Source organism: Dipodomys ordii, unplaced genomic scaffold (assembly GCF_000151885.1).
Source record: "Dipodomys ordii isolate 6190 unplaced genomic scaffold, Dord_2.0 Scaffold66, whole genome shotgun sequence".
NCBI classification, from domain to species: domain Eukaryota; kingdom Metazoa; phylum Chordata; class Mammalia; order Rodentia; family Heteromyidae; genus Dipodomys; species Dipodomys ordii.
Window position 1 is genome coordinate 2,672,193 of NW_012267282.1, and position 21,927 is coordinate 2,694,119.

At 60.2% G+C, this 21,927-nt stretch overlaps 1 protein-coding gene across 3 annotated transcripts in view; it reads left to right on the forward strand.

Moving 5' to 3' along the window:
- Scarb1 (scavenger receptor class B, member 1) overlaps positions 1-21,927 on the forward strand; it is a 42,215-nt gene that overhangs the window by 12,584 nt on the left and 7,704 nt on the right. For all 3 annotated transcript variants that reach the window (XM_013023191.1, XM_013023190.1, XM_013023192.1), the window contains exons 2-9: positions 9,944-10,101; positions 10,423-10,564; positions 12,064-12,267; positions 12,902-12,997; positions 14,297-14,412; positions 15,029-15,195; positions 18,155-18,273; positions 19,488-19,561. In XM_013023191.1, the coding sequence (XP_012878645.1) occupies positions 9,944-10,101; positions 10,423-10,564; positions 12,064-12,267; positions 12,902-12,997; positions 14,297-14,412; positions 15,029-15,195; positions 18,155-18,273; positions 19,488-19,561 (1,076 nt within the window). The remainder of the gene's footprint in view (positions 1-9,943; positions 10,102-10,422; positions 10,565-12,063; positions 12,268-12,901; positions 12,998-14,296; positions 14,413-15,028; positions 15,196-18,154; positions 18,274-19,487; positions 19,562-21,927) is intronic.

Genomic DNA, 21,927 nt, shown 5'->3' on the forward strand with positions numbered 1-21,927 from the left:
CCCTCCCCCAGCGCTGTCTGCCCACCCTGCTGGTGACTGCCTCCCCCCCCACCCCCGCCCACCCTGCTCTCCTCTACCTTCCCAGCTGAGCCAGAGCGCGCTTTCGTGTTTTAGTCATTTTTCAGAGGCAGCCTCTGGTTTTTGCCTGGTGCCAGCCTTAGACTTTGATCCTCCAGCCCACTCCTCTGCTTGGCTTGGATCACAGACGCACAGCACCGTTCTTGGCCCGTTGGTGGGTCCTCACTAGCTTTTCGCCTGAGCCGGCCGTGGGCCCCAATCCTGCTGATCTCAGGCCCTAGAGTAGCTGGACTTTCAGGCGTAAGCTACCGTGTCTGGCCAGGACGGTCTTCAGAATGGACCATTGGAAAGAGCTGCTTGTGGTGTTCCTGCATCTGGCTTCAGACCTCTCCTGATCTGGCCGGAGTCATTTCTTCCTGGGTCCTGGCTGCCTGCACCTCATCATTTCTGTCTGTCCAGCTTCACCTGTCTGCTTCTCAAACCTGACTTGTGCTCTCCTGCCTCAGGGCCTTTACACATGTGGTCCTTTTGCCTGGAGTTCTTAGTCCCCATGCTTATATGTTTCAGCTCAAAGGTAGTTTCTTTTCTTCCTTCTTTTTCTTCAGCTCAAGGCTAGTGCTCTACCTCTTGAGCCACAGCGCCACTTCCAGCTTTTTCTGCTTATGTGGTGCTGAGGAATCGCATCCAGGGCCTCATGCATGTGAGGCAAGCGCTCTACCACTGAGCCGCCTTCCCAGCCCTCTTCCTTTCTTTTTTGCCTTCCGTGGAGCCCATCCTGCGCACTTGCTCTACCCCAGAGTGTCCCCCCTCCAATGTAACTTGTTTTGGGCAGTACCAGGGTTTACCTCAGGGCCTCGTGAGCTATGCCTCCAGTGGCATTTTGCTGGTTAGTTAGAGATGGGGATTCTTTTCTGCCCAGGCTGGCTTTGAACCATGATCTTCTTTATTTTCTAACATACTTTTTTTACGGTAAAGATACTGTACAGAGGGGTTACAGTTACATGAGCAAGGTAATGAGTACATTTCCTATCGAGCATTGTTACCCCCTCCTTTGTTTTTCCCCCACCATCCCTTCCCTCCCACCTTCCCTGAACCATGATCGTCTTGATCTCAGCATACTGAGCAGGTGGGATTCCAGGTGTGAGCCATCAGCATCTAGCTGTCTGTGACTTCCTGAAGACTCTTCCCGCCCAGGTGGACAGCTGCCCGAGCGATCCTCCACCATCACCAATGCTGGTGCTGCTGCACCCCTGTGCCTCAGCCCTAACGGTCCTGAGATGGCCCCCATCCCTTCCCTGGTACCCTGGGAGGGCTCAGTCATGGCTGGTGCCCACTGGAGACCCTTGGGCAGGCAGGGAGCTGGAGGGAGCCAGAGAGAGGAACCCCACCGCTGGGTTTCATCCTGGCTCTTGCTCTTTTAGCTGTGTGGCTTTGAGTGAGTTACACAACCTCTCTCTGTGCTCATCTCTCCCTGACGGAGTCTGAGTCTTTGTGCCTAGGTAAGCACCCAGAAACCTGGGTCTCGGGAGGCGCCTCCAGACTCCGGCCCACGTTGCCACGTCTGGACATGCCCGGGCCACGTTCCAGCCGGCGCAGGCTCCTGAGCCTGGCAGCGCCTTGTGGGCGGCTGCTGTCTTCCCCTTGACCTCATTCCTGCCCCAACATGAAGGCACCGGGGCTGGGCGGAGAGCCTGGGTCCTGGGGGGGGTCCTCACCCACAGCCGCATGACGCTGCGCGGGAGGCCAAGGTCCATCCTGCTGGACCCCCACTCCCAAGACAGCCGAGGTCCCCACCCCCATGCACGTGTCAATTGTCTCTGTCAATCCAGAAGACGAAGAAGACAGGGACCACATGGTGGCTGGGAAAGTGGTGGTGCAAGTACTCCTTGGCTCTGATTGGCTGAGATCATGTCACATGCTCATCCCTGGACCAATCACTAGGACTCAGGACACAGGCTCTCTCATTGGCCCTTGGGGGGCCTAGAGGAAGAAGTTTTTCAGGCTTCGTGAGGTGACCCTGCCCTGTGTCCCACAGCCGCTCTGCTGGAACCCCACCCTGCTCCAGCCATCTGTCGCCATGACTGTTGGGGGTGTTTTCCCGAGGCCCTCTTGAAGGGGGCATTAGGTTGTCGGTTACTTGCTGGTCCCAGGGAGAATTTCACAAACTCTTAGGTGATTAGATCTTCAGCTATTTGGATCTTGCTCAGTTCCAGCGTTTGTTTTTTCCTTTGGTGAAACCAAAACCCCCGAGGGGGCGGGCGGCAGGGCTGGTTGGCGTCAGGTGCCGGCGAGTGCCGGCGGCGACCGTTCCAGGCCAGATGAAGAAGTGGGCCTCTGGGCGGAGGCCAGGAGGCCTGTGGGCAGGGGTTGCTGGTAACTTGGAGATGAGCCCTGGTGACCTTGCGGCACAGCCCCCCGGGCCCCAGCCACACACCTGCGCAGCATCGGGGTGGAGGTGTGTGTAAGAAAGAGGAGAGGTGGCAGGGTGGGGGTGGGCCGGGGTTCAGGTTCTGCCTCCGTGGGGGGACGGTGGAGTGTGGGGGAGAGCCCAGGCCTGACCTTGAGCCCACTGTGTGGGCCCCCGCGGTGGAGTAGGCATCTGGAATCCCGCCACAGGTGTGCTCTGTCACAGGCTGGCAGGGGCCCCTGGACAAGGTGCTGTGGCTGTGGGCCTCGTCCCACACCGCGGGGTCAAGGGCAGCGTGGGTGCCTGGGGGAGGCCTCTGAGTGTCCCCTGTGGCCTGTGATGAGGCTTTCCTCCCTCCTGGCTGAGAGGCTGAGCTGGCGAGGGGTGGTCCTGGGGGGATGCCCCCTATCCAGGCCACCAGGCTATGCCAGCCAGAGCCGTCCAGAGGGACTGGGGCAGGTGAATCTCCAAGCGGGTAGCTCAGATTTGAACCCAGCCCCCGCTACTTCCCTGCTGGTGGTTTCCTGGGCCTCCTCGCTTTCCCCGATGAGAGGTTAGTAAATGTGTGTGGTTCACAGGGGTGTTTTGTGCTAGGGTTAGAGCGCACTGGCCTGCTTTGACGCCTTCCCTCTGTGGCCTCTGGCCGCCGAGGCTGGGGTGAGGCTCCTGGCGGTGGCGCCCTGCCTCCGCCTGGCGCATCCCCCGTGGTGTGAAGTGTCTCACGTGGCCTGCGCATGACACAGAGACGCGGGCGCCTGCGGGCCCGGCCGCCCATTCCTACCATAGGCTTTGTTCTCAGGGCTTGAACTCAGGACCTGGGCACTGTACCTGAGCCTTTCTGCTCAAGGCTGGCTCTCTGCCACTTGAGCCACAGCTCCACTTGTGGCTTTTTGCTGGTTAACTGGAGGGGAGAGTCTTGTGGCCTTCACTGTGTGGGCTGGCTTTGAACCGTCATCCTCAGCTCTCGCCCCCTCAGTAGCTGGGACGACAGGCGTGAGCCCCGCGCCTGGCGTCGGCCCCGGCCTCCCTCCCGGTTCCTCGCGGGCCCTTGCTTCCACTCTCTCCCTGGTTGTGTGGAGGCCTGAGCCTGGGCTGGTCCTCGCCCTGGAAGGTTCTTCCAGCACCGGCTCATGCTGCACAAGGGGGTGCTGCATCTGCGGCCCCCCCACGAGGACCCTGCCCACGGCGGCCCTGGAGGCCTTCCCAACTCACCCACCCGGCCTCTTCCTCCTGGAGGAGGCGGGGCCCGGGGGGTGACAGATGGGCGGGGTTCTGGCGGCTCCCTGGGCCCCTGTCCAGGGCGGCTGGGCCAGCTTCATGGGGCCCAGAGCCAGCATGGCCCAGACTCCCTGGCATTGGGGCTGGACGCTGAGACTCCCTCCTGCTGTCTGTTCCCAGGCCCCCAACCCCCTGCACCCCTCCCCCAGCACTCCGCTCCAGCGGGACTGTCTTTGATTTCTCTTATTGTGAAATACTATGCAACTGAAGCAAAGTACACGGACACACAGGGCTAGATAAATAAACTCAGAGCGATCGTCCCAGGTGAGGAGACGGAGCCCTGCCCGGGCGCCCAGCTCCCGGCTGGGGTAGGGGATATTTTTGGGTGTGTGCACAGGTACTTGGGCTTGAACTTCAGGCGTGAGCACTGTCCTGAGCTTTCATGCTCAAGGCTGGCGCTCTGCCACTTGAGCCACAGCACCACTTCCATCTAGCTTTTGGTAGTTAACTGGACTCTTGGACTTTCCTGCCTGGGCTGCTGCCTTTGGAACTGTGATCCTCGGAGCTCAGCCTCCTGACTAGACCAGCCAGGATGCCAGGCGTGAGCCGTCAGCGCCCGGCTCGAAGCCCCAGTTGGGATAGTTTGACCGGCTGGGGTGGCGCTCCGGGGTGAGGCTGTCACTCTGTGCACACAGTAGTCTGTGGGGCTGTGTGTGCCCGGCTCGGGTCACCGCGTTGAGATGCTGGCGGTGCCGATGGTGCTGGCTGTGCCCCTGCCGGGCCCGACAACAGTGCTGGACACTGCCCTCTGCTGCAGGGTGGCGGGGGCCTGGTGGCCCTGCGTTTCCTCCCCAGAGGGCTGTGCCAGCTCTGTCTCAGAGCCGTGGAGCCTTCTAGAACATTCCAAGTACCCACCACCACGTGTGTGCAGCACTGTATTGGTTTGCATTTGGAGGTGGGCAGGTAGGAGGCTTCAGACCTGGTTTAACCGTGGCCTGTGGTCCCTGCGGAGGTGAGAACTCGGGGTGGCCTCCTCGCTGTGTGGCTGTGGCTGCGTCGCTGAGGGGCAGCACCAGTGATCCCTGCCCGCCTGGGGCCCGAGTCCAAAGCCCAGTGCAGTGGCTCCATCTGCAGACACCCTCCCACAGAGCTGCCCAGCCCGCTGCAGGCCTGGGCCTGGGCCTGTCCCTCCCTGCCGCTGTCCTCTGGGGCCTCCTGTCACCTCTGGGCAGTTGTCACGTCAGTGCGGCCATCGTCTCTGTGTGGCTGTCTCTGTGTGGCTGTCACGTCAGTGTGGCTGTCTCGTCAGTGCAGCTGTCGTCTCATTGTAGCTATATGTCAGTGCGGCTGTCGTCTCCCTGTGATGGTGTGGCGTGGGTAGATGAGGGTGCAGGCGGAGCCGTAGCCATCTTGATCCTGTTCCCCACATGCAGGGAGGAACGTCAGCTCCCTGGGGGTCTGCAGAGGATTCCGGGCACAGCACTGTGCGGCGTCAGCCTGCGGCAGAGCCACGCTGCTGTGGTGCTGGTTGTGGTGACACACCCTGCCGGGCCCGGTGGTGGGACCGTGGTGGTGGGACCGCGTGCCCCCGCGTGGTCGGCCGTGCTGACTGCAGCCTGGCCGCGATCAGGGCAGTCCCCAGGCCAGGATCGAGGCAGCTGAGAGCCGGGGCCTCTCACACCCTCCCCAGGCTGGCTCTCAGCCTGGCGTGACCGTGGGAGTGCACAGGACTGTCCCTTGGACACTGGGACCATCGCAGGCACCGGTGGGGCCCCAGCTCCAGGCCTGGGGTTCACGTGTCACCCCAAAGTCAGCGCAGCCACAGTATCCCTCCTACCCCCGGAAGGGAGGCGCAGTCGGGGCTACCCGGGGCTCCGGTGGCCACGATTCTGAGCAGGGTGGCCACGCACACGCCACCCCTCAGCCGTGACGATTGTCACCCTGTGTGAAGCCCGCTCAGGGCTCTCTGGCTGTGATTTGAAGCCAGCTTGAGCAGGGAAGTCTGGGAGACGTTTGTTTCCCATCACCCAGCAAAGAGCCACAGGTGGAGTTGTGGCTCAAGAGGTAGGGCACCATGTGTAGGTGAAAAAGCTCAGGGACAGCACCCAGGCCCTGAGTTCAAGCCCCAGGCCTGGAAGAAGGGCTGTGGCCGCTGGGTGCCCCTGCTCGCTGTTGCGTGACCCCTGGGCCAGCCAGGCCGCACAGCCGTGTCACGTGCGGGGCCGGGGGCCGGGGCCAGCGCGCAGGCCCCAGCTGGGACACAAAGGAGCATCCCCCCAGGCCCCTTGTGTCTACCCCAGCTCCCGCTGAAGTCCAGCCGGGTTCAGAGGAGGCCTCTGGGCTCCCGTGAGAGGCCTTGCCCCTGGCTGACCGCGGTGTGCCCACTGGCGAAATGCCGCCCTGGGCAGTGCTTCGCCTCTGACCCTGTCGCTCGGCCCCGGGCTCAGCTCTGACAGCGGAGGCCTTGGCCTGTCTGGGTGATGCTCCCATGCGGGGCTGACCCCCAGTGAACGCCTCTGTGCTCCACCAGCGCTTGGTGTCAGCCTTTCCCGTTTTAGTCATTCTGCTACAGGGAGTGTGATCTTGCTTTGTACTATTTCATGACTAAACCACCCTGGTGGGGTGGCTCTGTGAAGCCTTGGGACCCAGTCTGAAGGCTGCCTCGTGGTCCAGGGTGGCTGTTCCAGCGCCGCCCACCACAACTGCATTCTGGGTAGCAGCAAAGGAGGCTTGTCACCAGCGTACTTATGATACAGTCAGAGTGTGCAGGGACTCGGGTTCTGAGAAGTGAGAAGAGCGCTGGGAGCCTCTGGGGCTGAGGAGCGACTGACCCTTCCCAAGGGGGCTGGGTGGATGGGGCCTGGACAGCGCGGGACTGGAGCGGAGGGCTGGCAGTGCTTGGAGGCCGCGTGGCGGTGACTGCTGGCGGGGAGCGTTGAGTGGGGGGCACCGACGAAGGAATCGGGTGACTCAGCTTCTTGGGCAACCTGGCCCTGTGTCAGTGACGTGCGTGGGCTTCCTGTAAAAGGCTTTTCCGGGGTAGAGCTGGTTACCTGGGAAGCCAGAGCGCCAGTGTGGGGCCCAGAGCATGATCTGCCTCCACCCGTGTCAGAGCAGGGCCTCTTGGCGTTGGGCGGGGGGTGTGGATGTGCCCCGGCCCTTCCCAGCCCTTGTTCGGAAGGGAGTCACACTGTGCAGTTCTCAGCCTCTTGGGTAGCTGGGATTCAAGATGTGAGCAGCCAGTGCCTGGCTGGGTGAAGACTGTGTTGTCCAGGTGTCTGGGTGGCGGGAAGGCCCGGGCTGCCAGCCCCCCTGTGGTCCCCCTCCCTGGGGCCACCCCTCTGTGGGGCTGTGAGGCCTTGCTCCAAAGCCTCTGCTGGGTACAGCCATGGCCGTGCAGGCGGCGGTGAGAAGTGGCTTTGTCCTGAGCCAGGCTGGAGACGCAGAGCCACAGCTCTGACACACGCGTGGCCCGTGAGCACCCGTGGCTCTGTGGCACTCCGTCCCCACACGGCTCCACCACTCCTGGTTTTCTCCTGGCCCACTCGAACCCCTCTGCTGATCAGTTATATCCAACTTTAATCCTAGTCTCTCAGGAGGCTAAGAGCTGGAGGATCACAGTTCAAAACCCTAAGACTCTATCTCTAAATTAAGTAGCAAAATGCTGGGCTGGAGGTGTGGGTCAGGAGGTAGAACAGCCACCTAGCCAGCTCAAGGCACTAGTGCTGCCCCTCCCTCAGTTCACACCCTCATTTCTAGTTTGTTTTACAAAGCGTGCTTAGTCCAGGGAACAACCGTGAATACCCCACAAAGCCAGGGGGGGCCAGAGCTGGGAGCAGACCCCAATCCTTGCAGCCCCGCTACCCCAGGGGTTCTGGGTTCTGTGGACTTCTTTTTTTTGGTCATGGGGCCTGAACTCGGCCTGGGCACTATCTCTCAGCTCTTCAGCTCAAGGCTAGCGCTCTACCACTTGAGCCACAGCGCCACTTCCAGATTTTTCTGCTTATGTGGTGCTGAGGAATCGAACCCAGGGCCAATGCATGCAAGGCAAGTACTCTACCACTGGGCCACCTTCCCAGCCCCTGTGGACTTTCTTAAAGTAGAGGAATACGAGCTTGTTCTTTGGAAGTCAGTGTGGCAGATTGCAGGGTTGTGTGTGTTTATTGCAGGTCGGGGGATCGAACCCCCGACCCCTTGCCTGCTGGGAGCTGTGTTTGTGGCTCTCGTGTCACTCGGTGACCGGTGGTGGCTGGCTCCATTTCCCGCTCTGGAGGCAGCTCCAGTTACGCAGCTGGGGAACCGGCTGGGGCGATGCCATAAGGCTGTGCAGGAAGGCGGGGGGCGGGGGGGCGGGCTGGCGTGCTCCCAGCTCTGCGCAAAAGCAAGAGGTGCGCCCCAGACACGTAAGCCGAGCTGGAAGCCACAGCGAGAGGTGGTGCAGAATGGCGCCCCTGGAGGCTGTGCGCTGGCGTGGGCCGGGCTGGCCCTGCGCGCTGGCTGAAGCGTCTTCACCACAGCTCTGCTTCCAGCTTTTTGCTGGGTAATGGGAGATGAGTCTCACAGACTTTCCTGCCAGGCTGGCTTCAAACCATGATCCTCAGATATCAGCCTTTTTTTTTTTTTTTTTTTGGGTCCGGTCATTGGGGCCTTAACTCTGGGCCTGGGCGCTGTCTCTCAGCTCTTCAGCTCAAGGCTAGTGCTCTATCTACCACTTGAGCCACAGCGCCAGCACCACTTCCAGCTTTTTTCTCTTTTTTGCTTAAATGGTGCTGAGGAATCGAACCCAGGGCCTCATGCATGCAAGGCAAGCGCGCTACCACTGAGCCACCTTCCCAGCCCAGATCTCAGCCTTTTGAGTAGCCGGGATTACAGGTGTGAGCTGCCAGTGCCCAGCCTGGTTCGTGTCCGACACCCAACTCAGCTGTCCCCTCCTGGCCGTGTTCTGCGAGCGAGCCTGGGCTTGTGGAACCGGCCAGGCTGGGCCGGAGTGGCCGACTCCCACAAGGCTGACCATAGCCACTCTCTACACTCTGTCTGTGCACTGATCTTTGTCCTTGGACGAGGGATAGGGGCAGAGAGACAGCCCAGCCACGCTGGGCCAGGTGCTGCGAGCTTCACCCCTGTGCTATCTAATCAGCTGCCCGGTGCTGTGATCCGCTGTGGTTGAAGAGAGGGCAGGACGAAGTCCACCCTCCCGGGCAGGCACGCCAGGCGCCGCAGCCGCCTCCAGATCCTCCTCTGAGTCCTAGACTCACTGGAGGGGGGGAGGCGGGGGGCACGGGGGAGAAGTCCTGTGGCCAGGGCCGGGTGTGCGTGGTGGAGCCCCTCCACCTCCCACCCTCCCAGGTGCTGGGCTAACAGGCGGGCTACTCTCACCCGCTGTGGTTCCTCTTGGATGCTGAGTTACTTCTGTTGGGTGGGTGTGCAGTGGGTCACCTGGGGCAGAGTTTCTGGCGGTTTGATCTCTACCCACCCGCTGCATCCTCCACCATCTGTCAGCGATCCGCCCGTGTCCACCCTGTGTGGGGGGCCATCCTGCCCTGCCCCATCAGCGATACACACATGCCCGCCCCATGTAGACTAGAGGTGGGGCTCCAGTGGTACAGTGTCAGCCTCCCAAGCACAAGGCCCTGAGTCCCTCCCCCCCCCCCCCCCCCCGCCAAGTTTTATAAATAAGATTTTACGGGGCACCAGTGGCTCACACCTGTAATCCTAGCTATTCAGGAAGCTGAGATCTGAGCCAGGCTAGGCAGCAAAGTCCCTGAAATCTTGTCTCCAACTAACCAGCAAAAAGTAGACCTGTGGTTCAAGTAGTGGAGCACCAGTCTTGAGCAGGCTCAGCAGTCTTTTGCCAGTCCTGGGGCTTGACCTCAGGGCCTGGGCACTGTCCCTGGGCTTCATTTGCTTAAAGCTAGCACTTTACTTGAGCCACAATGCCACTTCTGGCTTTTTCTATGTATGTGGTGCTGAGGAATCGAACCCAGGATTTCATTCATGCTGGACAAGCACTCTACTGCTGAGCTATATTCCCAGCCCTGAGCAGTCTTCAGCAAACAAAGCTCAAGTGCCCAGTCCCTGAGTTCAGGCCCCAGTACTGGTGCATGCACACAGGTACATGCGCCACACACACACACACACACACACACACACACACACACACGCTGGAAGCATGCAAACACTCGTAAGTGTTGCTCATGTTCGTGTGGTTAGGATTCATTGCTTGGGAGGCAGGGCGAGCAGGACCGGCCCCGGCGCGGGCTGGACCTGCATTGCCGCCTCCTATGAGCTGTCTCCCCGTAGAACGTGCGCATCGACCCCCAGAGCCTGTCCTTCAACATGTGGAAGGAGATCCCCGTCCCCTTCTACCTGTCCGTCTACTTCTTCGAGGTCATCAACCCCGACGAGATCCTGAAGGGCGAGAAGCCGCTGGTGCAGGAGCGCGGGCCCTACGTGTACCGGTGAGGCCCGGCAGCCATGGTGTCTGTGTGTGTGTGGGGGGGGGGTACTGGGGCTTGAACTCGGGACCTTGTACCTGTACCTGTGAGGCTGGCACTCTACCATTTGAGCACACCTCTAGCCTCCAAGAAAACAGTTCTTGTGTTTGGGCCACCGGCAGCTGGGGGTGCCTAGTTCTTGGTGGAACAGTGAGGGGCCTTGCGATCCGTGGGGGGACAAATGCAGGAGACACGCGTGCGTGCACACGGGCACAGGTGCGGGCAGTGGGGGCGGGGGGGGTGCTGCCCCCGGTGTGCCCGCGCTGACCTGGTGTCTCCACGCAGCGAGTTCAGACATAAGACCAACATCACCTTCAACGACAACGACACGGTGTCCTTCCGGGAGCACCGCAGCTTCCAGTTCCAGCCCGACAGGTCCCGGGGTGATGAGAGCGACTACATCGTCCTGCCCAATATCCTGGTCCTGGTGAGTCTCTGCAACCTGCGGCCCTCCCCCCCCCCCCCCCCCCCTTGCTTGGAGGCTGCCGCAGGCAGGCCCCCCGGCCTGGGGTCGGGACAGCTGTTTGGGGGTGCTTTCCACCCGGGTGGGACCCAGGCTGTGTCTGACTTCACCCTTAGGAGGCCGGGCAGACCCCCGGGCAATGGCATGGGTGGAGCTTTGGGAGCCTGCCCTGCCCCCCAGCTCTGCCAGGACACTGGGTGCCAGCATGGGGACACCTCGGGCCAGGTCGGGGGCATCAACAGGTTGTCAGCCTGGCCAGGAATGGCCAGAACCTCCCCACGTCCAGGCGTCCAGGCGCTGGCCGGTGCCAGTGTTGAGCGCAGCCTTCCTAGGGCCGCGGGGAATGGTTCACGCAGAGCCCCAGGGGGCGCTGAAGAGGATCTGGGCTGCAGCCCCCAGCGAGCACGCGTGGGTGTGGCCCTGTCCCTTTCCCCGGCACCCTGGGCAAAGGACATGGGCTCCACAGGATTTTCGTGTTTCCTGGACGGTGTGATTTTGATTCTTTTCCTATCCATTGGGAAATGTAAAAGCTGTCTTGGATCACTCACCAAACAAAAGCCGACTTCAGGGCTTTGGGAGCCTGGCCCAGAGCCGAGGGTGGAGAGGGACCTATATTTTGTTTTGTATCCTGTTTTGATTTTTTAAAAACGATGTGTTTATCACCTTCCCAAAGATGATTAGAAGGCAAAGGAGCCGCGTGGTCCCTGTGGGACCAGACCGGACAGCGCCTGCTCCGAGTGCGGCCCCTCCTCCTCCAGGCCGGCCTTGATCCTGCCGTGCCTTTGAAAAATGAGCCCAGGGGCTGGGGTGTGACCCAAGTGGTAGAGCACCTGCCTAGCCCGTGCAAACTCCAGTACCACAAAATAAGAAGGAAAGGAAGAGCAAAGAAGCCAATGAGGCACTGGTGGCTCACGCGGGGCACCCGGCTGCTCGGGGGGCTGAGATCTGAGCATGGTGGCAGGAAAGCCTGGGAGGTTCTCTGCCCGAAGTGTCTCACATCCACGGAGCCGGGACAGCCCCGCGGAAGCATGAGCAGGTGCAAGTGGAGCGTCTAGCCTGGCCCCTTTCTAGGACACGAGATGGTTTCTCAGTACATGCCCAGGTGCCTTCAGCAAGAAGGGATTTTTCAGCTCAAATGACTAATGGGTGGAAGTTGGTCTGGTTTTGAGACTGGCTTCATCTGGGGTGTGTCAGTCCCCGGTCTGCGCTGGGTCCCCTCCCAGCAGGTGTGCCCTCCGCCCCGCCCCCCCAGTGCAGGCTCACTGGCCCCCAGGTTCTGAGCCTGGCGGAGCCCCTGCGGGACATGCGTGTTGCCCGGGTAGGGGTTCATGCTCACTTCTGAACCCGTCACTGCGGCTGGGGTGACAGGCGGGTGCAGGGCCTGAGCCCGGGGCTGAGGAGGAGGGAGGGGAGGGCGGAGAGGGTCGGAGGCGGCAGCCGGCCAGCGGTGTCTCGCTCTGCAGGGCGCGGCCACGATGATGGAGCACAGGCCCACCAGCCTGAAGCTCCTCATGACGCTGGCCTTCAGCACGCTCGGGCAGCGTGCCTTCATGAACCGCACGGTGGGCGAGGTGATGTGGGGCTACGAGGACCCCCTGGTGAACCTCCTCAACAAGTACTTCCCAGACATGCTCCCCGTCAAGGGCAAGTTCGGGCTGTTCGTGAAGGTGAGCGGGCATGGTTGTGGGGGCAGATGGCCGCCGGCCTCTTCTGGGTCCTGACCCCTGGTGACCGGGCAGGGCCGCTGCGAGCCAGGAGCTCAGCATCCCGGGCTTCCTCCGGGGGCGGGGGATGACTTCCCGTGTTTTCTGTGAGCTTCCCCGCAGCTGCAGGGGCCGGAAAGTGTCCGCGGTCCTTCGGGGTCACCCTGATGTGCCAGAAGTGGCTTGGGTTTGGTTGGGTCGCCGGCTCTGGGGCGAAGCGGGACAAGCTGTGCCTGTGGCGGTGGCCCGTGCCCAGAGCGCGCACGTGCGGGCGTGCGCATGCGCCTGCCTGCTGTCACCGCAGCCACCGCACAATGCTGAGCGCCCGCGCCCGGACGCCCGCGCTCGGCCTGGGCCCCGGCAGGTGGGCCCGGGCTCCCCAAACTCCCAGGGCACGTGTCAGGGCAGGGCAGACGGCAGACGGGAATGCTGGACTCGTGGCACAGGCAGGCTGCCACCTCAGAGCCAGGCAGCGTCCTGTGCCCTCGGCAGGGCACAGCAGCCGGCACAGGGTAGCTCCGTCCATGGGCCCAGCTTCTGGAAAGCTCTTCTCCTCAACTCTTCTCCTCTTCCTCCTCCCCCGTGCCTTTGTTCTCAGATGAACAACTCAGACTCCGAGGTCTTCACGGTGTTCACAGGGGTGCAGAACTTCAGCAGGATCCACCTTGTGGACAAGTGGAATGGGCTCAGCAAGGTGAGCGGAGGTGGTGGAGGGGATGGCCGCCGTGGCAGCCGGCCGGAGCCCCACGCTCCCGGCTGGGCCACACGCACGCACGCATGCGCGCTCACACCCGGGCGCCTGGCACGCACGCATGCGCGCTCACACACGGACGCCTGGCGTCTGTCTAGGCACAGCTCTGCTCCTCCAACTCCTGTTTCGGGCGGAACAGCTTTGAAATTGCGCCCAGAACACAGGAAGACATTCCCATTAAAACCAAACAATGGAGCCATGCACAGTCCTCCCGGGCAGCCTGCCCTGTCCCCCGAGGAAAGCCCACTTCTCCTTTGAACCCTGCTCCCGTGTGCCCGGAATTCACTGGAAACATGCCATGGGCTGGCTTTCTTTTGCACCTTAGTGACTGGTGCTCTCTGTCTCCCTCTCTGTCAGTCTGTCTATCTCTTTTATGCAAGGGACGAAACACAGGTCTCTGTCTCTCTTTCTCTCTTATTCAAGGAATGGAACCCAGGTCTGTTGCATGGTACACGGTGCTTTACCACCGGCCCACATCCCAGCCATTTACAAAGGAATAGCTTGAGCTGGTTGATGGAAGCTGGGCACAGGTGGCTCACATCTGCACTTCTAGCTGCTCAGGAGGCTGAGGTCTGAGAATCACAGTTCAAAGCCAGCCTGGGCAGGGAAGACTGTGAGACTCCAATAAGCCAGCAAAATGCTGGAAGTGGAGCTAGGGCTCAAGTGGTAGAGTACTAGCCTTGAGCAAAAAAGTTCAAGGGTTGTGCTCAGGCCCTGAATTCAAGCCCCAGGACCAGCGCAGAAAAAAAGCAAAAGTAGTCATTTGAGATGGTTTCCCTAGGTAGCTCAGGCTGGTCTGGAACTTTCTCAGCCTCCTTCATGCTGGGATTCTAGGCACGGCCGTGCGCCTGGCTGGTGAGCATTCTCACCCCTAAGGGATGCCATTAATACTTTCTGACTTGCTTCTTCCATGTGAAACGATGCATGGTTTAGAGTTCTAATGGGGCTGACGGGTGCCAGGGGCAGCTCCCTGACTGCCTGTGGTGAGGCCTCTGCTGCAGGTCAGTGGTCTTGGGTAGTTGGCCTGTTGATGTCTGGCGCTGTGTGGCAGCAGTGTCTCCATCTTCCAGAGGAAATGGCTGAGGCCACGGGACGCGGGGTGTCCTGTCCTTGCTGGCCACAGGGTGCCGGTGTGGGAACTGAGTGGTGGTGCTGGCAGCCGAGGCTTCCAGCAGCATCACCAAGCCCTGCCCGCCAGAGGCCGCAGCTCCCGCAGCTCCCACCCCCCCCTGCCCCCCGCAGGTCAGCTACTGGAACTCGGAGGGGTGCAACATGATCAATGGGACTTCTGGGCAGATGTGGCCGCCATTTATGACTCCTGAGTCGTCACTGGAGTTCTACAGCCCCGAGGCGTGCAGGTAGGCGCTGGCCTGGGCCTCCTGCTGTCCTGGGTCAGGGGCCCAGTGCAACCGTGGGGCCTTGTGTGCGCAGAGAGCGCCCAGTGGCTCTGCACCATCTTGAATTGTCTTGTGTGTGTGTATGTGTGTATGTGTGTGTGTGTGTGTGTGCATGCGAGTGTGCTTACATGCACATACATGCTGGTCCTAGGCCTGGGTGCTGTCCCTGAGCTTTTGTGCTCAAGGCTAGCACTCTACCACTTGAGCCACAGTTCCACTTCTGGCTCTTTGCTGATTAATGGGGAGAAGAGTCCCACAGCCTTTTCTGCCCATGCTAGCTTCGAACCGTAGCCCTCAGCTCTCAGCTGAGTGTGAGCGGACCTGGGTGTGAGCCATCAGCACCAGGCTCCCAACCTGAGATGGGGTCCTTGGAAGGAGGCTTGACTGCACACAGCTTTTGGCGGAAGGCTCTCTGGGTGCAGACAGTGGATGGTGTGGGGGGAAGGCCATTGACAACCCCAGGAAGAGGTGACGTGCTCTGGCCACGAGAGAGGGCTGTGCGGTGGCCACCTTGGCGAGCTGGGCTCGGCCCGCATTCCTGGGTCCTTTCTCACCTGTCTGCGCCCCCCCCCTGCAGGTCCATGAAGCTCATCTACAAAGAGCCTGGGGTGTATGAAGGCATCCCCATCTACCGCTTTGTGGCCCCTAAAACCTTATTTGCCAACGGCTCTGTCTACCCACCCAACGAAGGCTTCTGCCCGTGCCTGGAGTCCGGCATCCAGAACATGAGCACCTGCAGGTTCCGTGCGTGTCCCATCGCCTGCCCCCCCCCCGGGGCAGGGCCTGAGCCAGCAGGGACTCACCGGCCAGTGTCCACCCAAGCCGTGGTCTCTGCACCCTTGATAATTCCACTAGGCTGCAGATAAGGAGCGGCAGGGAGATAACTGGAGGAAGAAAACAGGCTGTGTGTATCAGACCCTGGGACATACTTGCACACAAGTTCGTTATCTCTCGTTCTGTAGTTCTGAGCCTGCCTCGGTCTCCCCGGGCTAAGGTCATGGCGGTGCTGTGGGCCCGCTGTGTGTGTGTGGGGGGGGGTTCGCTCCTCTGCTGCTTCCTCCTGCTGCACCCCTTCCCATTTCTGGGGTGGGCAGCCTCGGATCCCTGGGCTCGCCTCTGTCCTCTTGCCTCTTCTGACTCTTTCGGTATTTAGGACGGACAGCACTCCCTTCCTGTCCTAAAGCAGCTGACCTGTGACCTCGATTCCCCGTGGCCCTGGGCTCCAGAGCCACCAGATGCCAGGGCTGGGTGTGGGTTGGGGCCGCCCGGCCGCCGGGCCGCTCCCACACGTGACGGGCCGCTCCCACGCGTGACGGGCGGCTCCCACGCGTGACGGGCAGCTCCCACACGTGACGGGCGGCTCCCACGCGTGACGGGCCGCTCCCACGCGTGCCGGGCCGCTCCCACGCGTGACGGGCTGGCCAGGCGCCGCTGCTTGTTTGTCAGAGCCTCCTGTTGGCAGCGCCAGGTGTGATTTCTGGGACCGCGATGTCCTTTGGCGTCTGCAGCTGTGCCGGTCCCCTTGGCCCCCGCCTCCATTGCTCAAGCCAAGCATGGCTGGGCCCGCCCCCCCCTCGCCCTGCACGCGCAGGCCCGGCAGCCCCATCTGTCCCCCCCTGCCCCCCGGCCCTGGCCCGTCCACAGCCCATCAGTTGGCCACTGTGGGCTGCGCTTGCATGCCCGCTTCCATTGCCACAGACTCACCAACTCCAGGTGAAAAAAGGCCGGGAAGGTGGCTCGGGTAGAGTGCTCGCCTAGCACGCCTGAAGCCCTGGGTTCCATTCCTCAGCACCACATACACAGAAAGCCAGAAGTGGTCTGTGGCTCAAGTGATAGAGCACTAGCCTTGAGCAAAAGAAGCTCAGGGACAGCCCCCAGGCCCTGAGTTCAAGCCCCATGACTGGCAAAAAAAAAAAAAAAAGGCATTTCTACCGGGTGCCAGTGGCTCAAACCTGTAATCCCAGTTACTCAGGGGGCTGAGATGCAAGCATGGTGGTTTGAAGCCAGCCGGGGCAGCAAAGTCTGTGAGACTCTTGTCTCCAGTATACTACCAAAAAGCTGGAGCGGAGCTGTGGCTCAAGTGCTAGCCTTAATCGAAAAAAGCCCAGGGATCGCACCTAGGCCCTGAGTTCAAACCCCAATACTGGCACCAAAAACCCCACAAACCCAAGCAACAAAAACCGACAAAACAACAAACCTGTGCCAGGCGGCCACACAGCGGCCATGCTCCCAGAGAACACCTGGCCCCTGTGAGCAACGCTGCAGGCCGGTGGCCGGGCCAGGCGGCGCAGGCTGCCACCCACTGTCGGCCGTGTGTGTGTGTGTGGGGGGTCCCTGCCACAGGAAAGCTGACTCCTTAGTGACGGGGCTCGGGAGCCCAGCTGGCCCCCCAGAGCCTCTTCCCTGCCCCCCCCCACGGCCGCCCTTTGGAAGTCTCACAGATTTTCTTGCCCAAGCTGGCCTCAAATCTCAGTCCTTCCATCCTCAGCCTCCTGACATGGGTTACAGGCGGAGCCATCAGCATCTGGCTGGCCTTTGTGTCTTTCGAGTAGTACCATGGGGAGACTAGACCGCTCTTGATCTTGATGCTTGCCCTTCCTAAATCTGCCTTTCAGTGGCATTTTCTCTGGAGATTATGAATACCTGCACAGTTCCCTTTTGGGACTTTGATAATTTCTCAGACTCAGGACCTTCCCCCCTCGGCTCCTCAGTTGTAATCCCTGAAAATCCTGGGCAATTATGTTGGGTTAGACTTGCCATAAAGCTATAAATTAATTATGCGGATTGCCTGGGCCGGGCTCCGTCTGGATGTGGGGAGATAACATGGCCAGGCAGTCACTGAAAAGCCTCCTGTGTGTGTGTGGGGGGGCCTGCATGTGGGACCCGGCCACGGGCCATGGCGCGTCACTTCCCGAGGGCACCACAGGAATGGGTCGTTGTGCCGGAGCCGACTGGCTCAGCCAGGGCCGCTACCTCGGGAGGGAGTGTGTCCCAGCAGGCCTTGCTACCAGAATGCTGTGGGGGGGCTTGAAGGCCTTTCCTTGTGCTTCTCTTCCTTCTGAGCCATGCCCCCTCCCCGCTCCGCAGTGGTTATTTTCAAGTTAGGGCCTCGCTGTGTGCCTGGTCTGTGCTTCCTCATGCCACGGGGATGGTAGGCAGGCACCACGGCACTCAGCTGTTAGTTGAGATGGGGTCTTGCCAACTTTGCAGGGCTAATCCTGTCTTTCTGACCTCGGAAGGGTCTAGATACCTGGGGTGGGGCCTCGGTGAGGCTTTCCACTTTCAGGAAAGCCAGGCCTGGGGAGCTGCGGGGTGGTGGAATTCGCAGTGTGAACCTCACCCGGCTGAGTGGGCAGCCCAGGGTCATTTGGAGTGGTTGTCCTGTCCTTCCAACTTTCAGAGCCCTTCTTCCTAGTGGAGACCCCATCTCTACCAGCCGCCCCCGCCAGCCTGCTGCTGAGCTGCGACCGCCAGCCTGCTGCTGGGGTGGCCGGCTGTACCACCTCTCCTGGCTCCCGCTGGCCCCATTCCGAGTCTCTGGCTGGCTCAGGGGTCACAGGGTGGGGGGTGGGGGGATGGGGAGCCTCCCGTCTCTGGGATTTCTCAGTGGGAGGGGGGGTTGGTCCCTGAGCACCGGTGTTTTCCACATGCGCGTGCATGCTCTGGCCAGCACCCTCACCTGTCTCGTCTGCTCTGCTCCCAGATGCGCCCCTCTTCCTCTCCCACCCCCACTTCTACAATGCTGACCCCGTGCTGACACAAGCGGTGCTCGGCCTGCACCCCAACCCCGAGGAGCACGCCCTGTTTCTGGACATCCACCCGGTGAGCCTGGCCCTGCCCACGGGGGCCCTGGGGCCCTGCCCCCTCCCCCAGAGAAGAGCTATCTGGGCCTGGGGTGAGGAGCCTGCCCTTGGCACGGACCCTGTGAACATCAGCTGTCCAAGGCCCCGTTGTACCCTGACTCTAGTTCAAGGCTGCCATTATCTTGTTATCAGCCCTCAAGGCCCTCAGGACAGTAAATTAATTAGGGATTATCAGCCACTTGGTGAGGCGCACGTAAAGCTCCAGATAGCTGCGGGCGAGTGTCTTCTACCTCGAGAGTTCTGTCCACGCCCAGACCTGGACATGTGAGATGCCACCGGGCGCCCACGGGACCTGCTGGCTTCCACACAGCCCAGAATCCTGCCGTGGGCTCCCAGCGGCGACTCCTGGCCAGCGAGGTGGTTTGGGGGGGCAAAGCCAGGGATGAGACTGGAGTCTGTACACACTAGGGGGGTGCTGTACGCCAGACCCTTAACCATTCCTAAAAAGAATTATTTTGTGTATGTGTGTGTCAGTCCCGGGGATTGAACTCGGGGCCTGGGCGCTCTCTTTGAGCTCTTTTGCTCAAGGCTAGCACCTACAGTGCCACTTGTAGCTTTTTTGGTGCTTAATTGGAACTAAGGCTCCCAGACTTGCCTGCCAGGCTGGCTTCACACTGCAATCCTCAGACCCTCCTGAGCAACTAGGATTACAGTACCTATTTTCAAAGTCACTTATAAATTGAAAAATAAAAATCACATCGGTGTATATGAAACACTGGATTAGGTGTAGCTCAACCCTGTGGATTTGTGCTGAGGACCCATACACAGTGCATTCTTAGCCAGGTGTGGTCCTGCATGCCTGTAATCCCAGCCTGGGGAGGCTGAGGACAGCCTGGGCTCCAGGGCGGGCTGCAGTCAGGGCAGGTGTCGCCTGCTGGTGCTCCCGGGAGCATGTGTGGCCCGGCTAGGGCAGGCAGTGCCAGCTCCAGGCTGACACACCGGCCCGAGGATGTGCGGGGACTGACCCTCCTGTCAACAGCTTGAGGTCTTGGGGCCCTCCTCAAGGAAGGAGCCCCTCGTGGGCTGCCACCGTGGGGGTCTTTCTCCAGGGCGACTGGGTGACGGGCGGGAGGGGGGCAGGGGCTCCCCAGTACCCCTGGGGCAGGTGGCCGGGTTGCCCTTCCGGCCAGGCCCCGTGCGCCTGTGCGGCTGCTCACTGGCTTGTCGCCGCAGGTCACCGGCATCCCCATGAACTGCTCCGTGAAGCTGCAGCTCAGCCTCTACATCAAAGCTGTCCGAGGCATCGGGTGAGCACACCGGGGTGTGGGGAGGGCCGTGGGGCTGGCTCTAGGGGTCCCTCCCTGGCTTCTCCCCCAGCTCCCCAGACATCTTAACTCTGGAAATTGCCCAGCTGGAGTTCTAACATCCCTCCCCGACTCCTTTCCCTTTCTATTATTACTAAGTGGTGGTACAAAGAGGTTCAGCTCTGCATGTCAGGTTATCAGCTGATTCTGGGGGCTGGCCCTCTTGCTCTGCTTTCTTTCTTTCTTTTTTTTTTTTTTGGTCGGTCGTGGGGCTTGAACTCTGGGCCTGAGTGCTGTTTCTCAGCTCTTCTCGGCTCAAGGCAAGCGCTCTACCACTTGAGCCACAGCGCCACTTCCAGTTTTCTAATGGTTTATTGGAGATACGAGTCTCACTGACTTTCCTGTCAGAGTGAACCGTGATCCTCGGATCTCAGCCTCCTGAGTAGCTAGGATTACAGATATGAGCCACCAGCACCTGGCTCTTGCTCTGCTTTCTTTCTTTCTTTTTTTTTGCCAGTCGTGGGGCTTGAACTCTGGGCCTGGGTGCTGTCCTTCAGCTCTTCAGCTCAAGGCAAGCGCTATACCACTGAGCCACCTTCCCAGCCCATCTTGCTCTGCTTTCTTGCTTATGGCTGGTGCTCTACCACTTGAGCCATGATCTCAGGCTTTTTTTCTTTTTAATTTTCAGTCTGTGTTTCAGAGTCTTGAACTTTTATCCGGGGCTGGGCGGGAATGTGACCCCTCCTATCTGTGCCTCCTGAGTAGCGGCGATTACTGGCATGCGCCGCCTGGCTTGCTTTGAGATAAGACCTCAATAAATGCCAGCCTTGAACCTCAGTTATTTCAGCTCCTTCTCCTGAGTAAGCTGGGATTACAGGCATGCGCCACCACGCTGCACTCCTGTTTTTTTTTTTTTTTGTTCGTCTTGAGGCTTGAACTCTGAGCCTGGGCGCTGTCCCTCAGCTCTTCAGCTCAAGGCTAGCGTTCTACCACTTGAGCTACAGCGCCACTTCCTCCTGCTTGTTTATCCTTCCACAGCTGTGTTTACCTGACACCACGTGCAGTCCGGTTCTTTGCTACAGAATTCCTGTAGATGTTAGGGAGCAGACAGTTCCGGGTGATAGAGGCTCCCCAAAGGCATTCATGGTCCAAGTCGAACACCACCCCATCTTTCTGTTCCTACTTTTGTCTGTTTGTGATGCCAAGGATTGAACACAGTACCTTGCACAGTGTAAGCAACTGCTTTACCAACGGGCCATAGCCCAGCTTGTGGGTTCCATTTTTCTAGCACTTTGAGGTCTCTATCCTCAAGTTTATCTCCAGTTCAAATGGCTGCTGGAGCTCCAACTATTGCATCTGCATTCAGGCATCTGAAAGGGAAACAGCTATCCTACAAAAAGTTTCTGTTAGCCAGGTACCAGTGGCTCATACCTGTAATCCTAGCTACTCAGGAGGCTGAGATCTGAGGAAAAAGGTTCAAAGCCAGCCCGGGCAGGAGAGACTGTGAGTCTCTTATCTCCACTTAACCACCAGAAAATGGGAAGTGGTACTATGGCTCAAGTGGTAGAGCACTTGTCTTGGGCTGAAGAGCTCAGGGACAGCACCTAGGCCCAGAGTTGAAGCCCCATGACTGACCCCTGCCCCCCCCAAAAAAAGTTTCTGTAACTGTGTCATGAATCAGACACATCAGAATTTACACACATCAGAATTTACACACACAGCTCCCCAAACCCAGGTTAAATTTCCATCTTGAACAAAAGTAGGGTTCTGATTTATAAGGGGACACTAGGATATCAGCCAAGTCCTGGGAGCCCTACCATGGAGATGTGAATTTTTTATTGTCAGTGGTGGGACTTGAACTCAGGGCCTGGGTACTGTCCCTGAGCTGCTGTGCTCAAGGTTGATTGGACATAGGAGTTTCAAGGACTTTCCTGCCCAGGCTGGCTTTGAATTCATATCCTAGCTAGACTTACAGGTGTGAGCCACAGGTGCCTGGCTAAGATGTGAATTTTTATTTATTTATTGCCAGTCCTGGGGCTTGAACTCAGGGCCTGGGCGCTGTCCCTGAGCTTCCTTGCACAAGGAAGGCACTCTACCACTTGAGCCACAGTGCCACTTCCAGCCTTTTCTGTGTATGCAGTGCAAGCACTTTACCATTGAGCTACCTTCCCAGCCCCTCTGGGCCCACTAAGACGACTCAAATTGTGAGGCTGGTGGCTCTCTGCCAGGGGAGACCCCCTGAGGGTCCCTGTCCTGTCCCCTACACCTGCAAACCTGCAGGAGGCAGGGACTCCACCAGCCAGCCAGGCCGGACAGGCACCGGGCCCGCGCCAAGCCCCGCCCCCAGCGCGACCGCCCCGCCCCCGAGT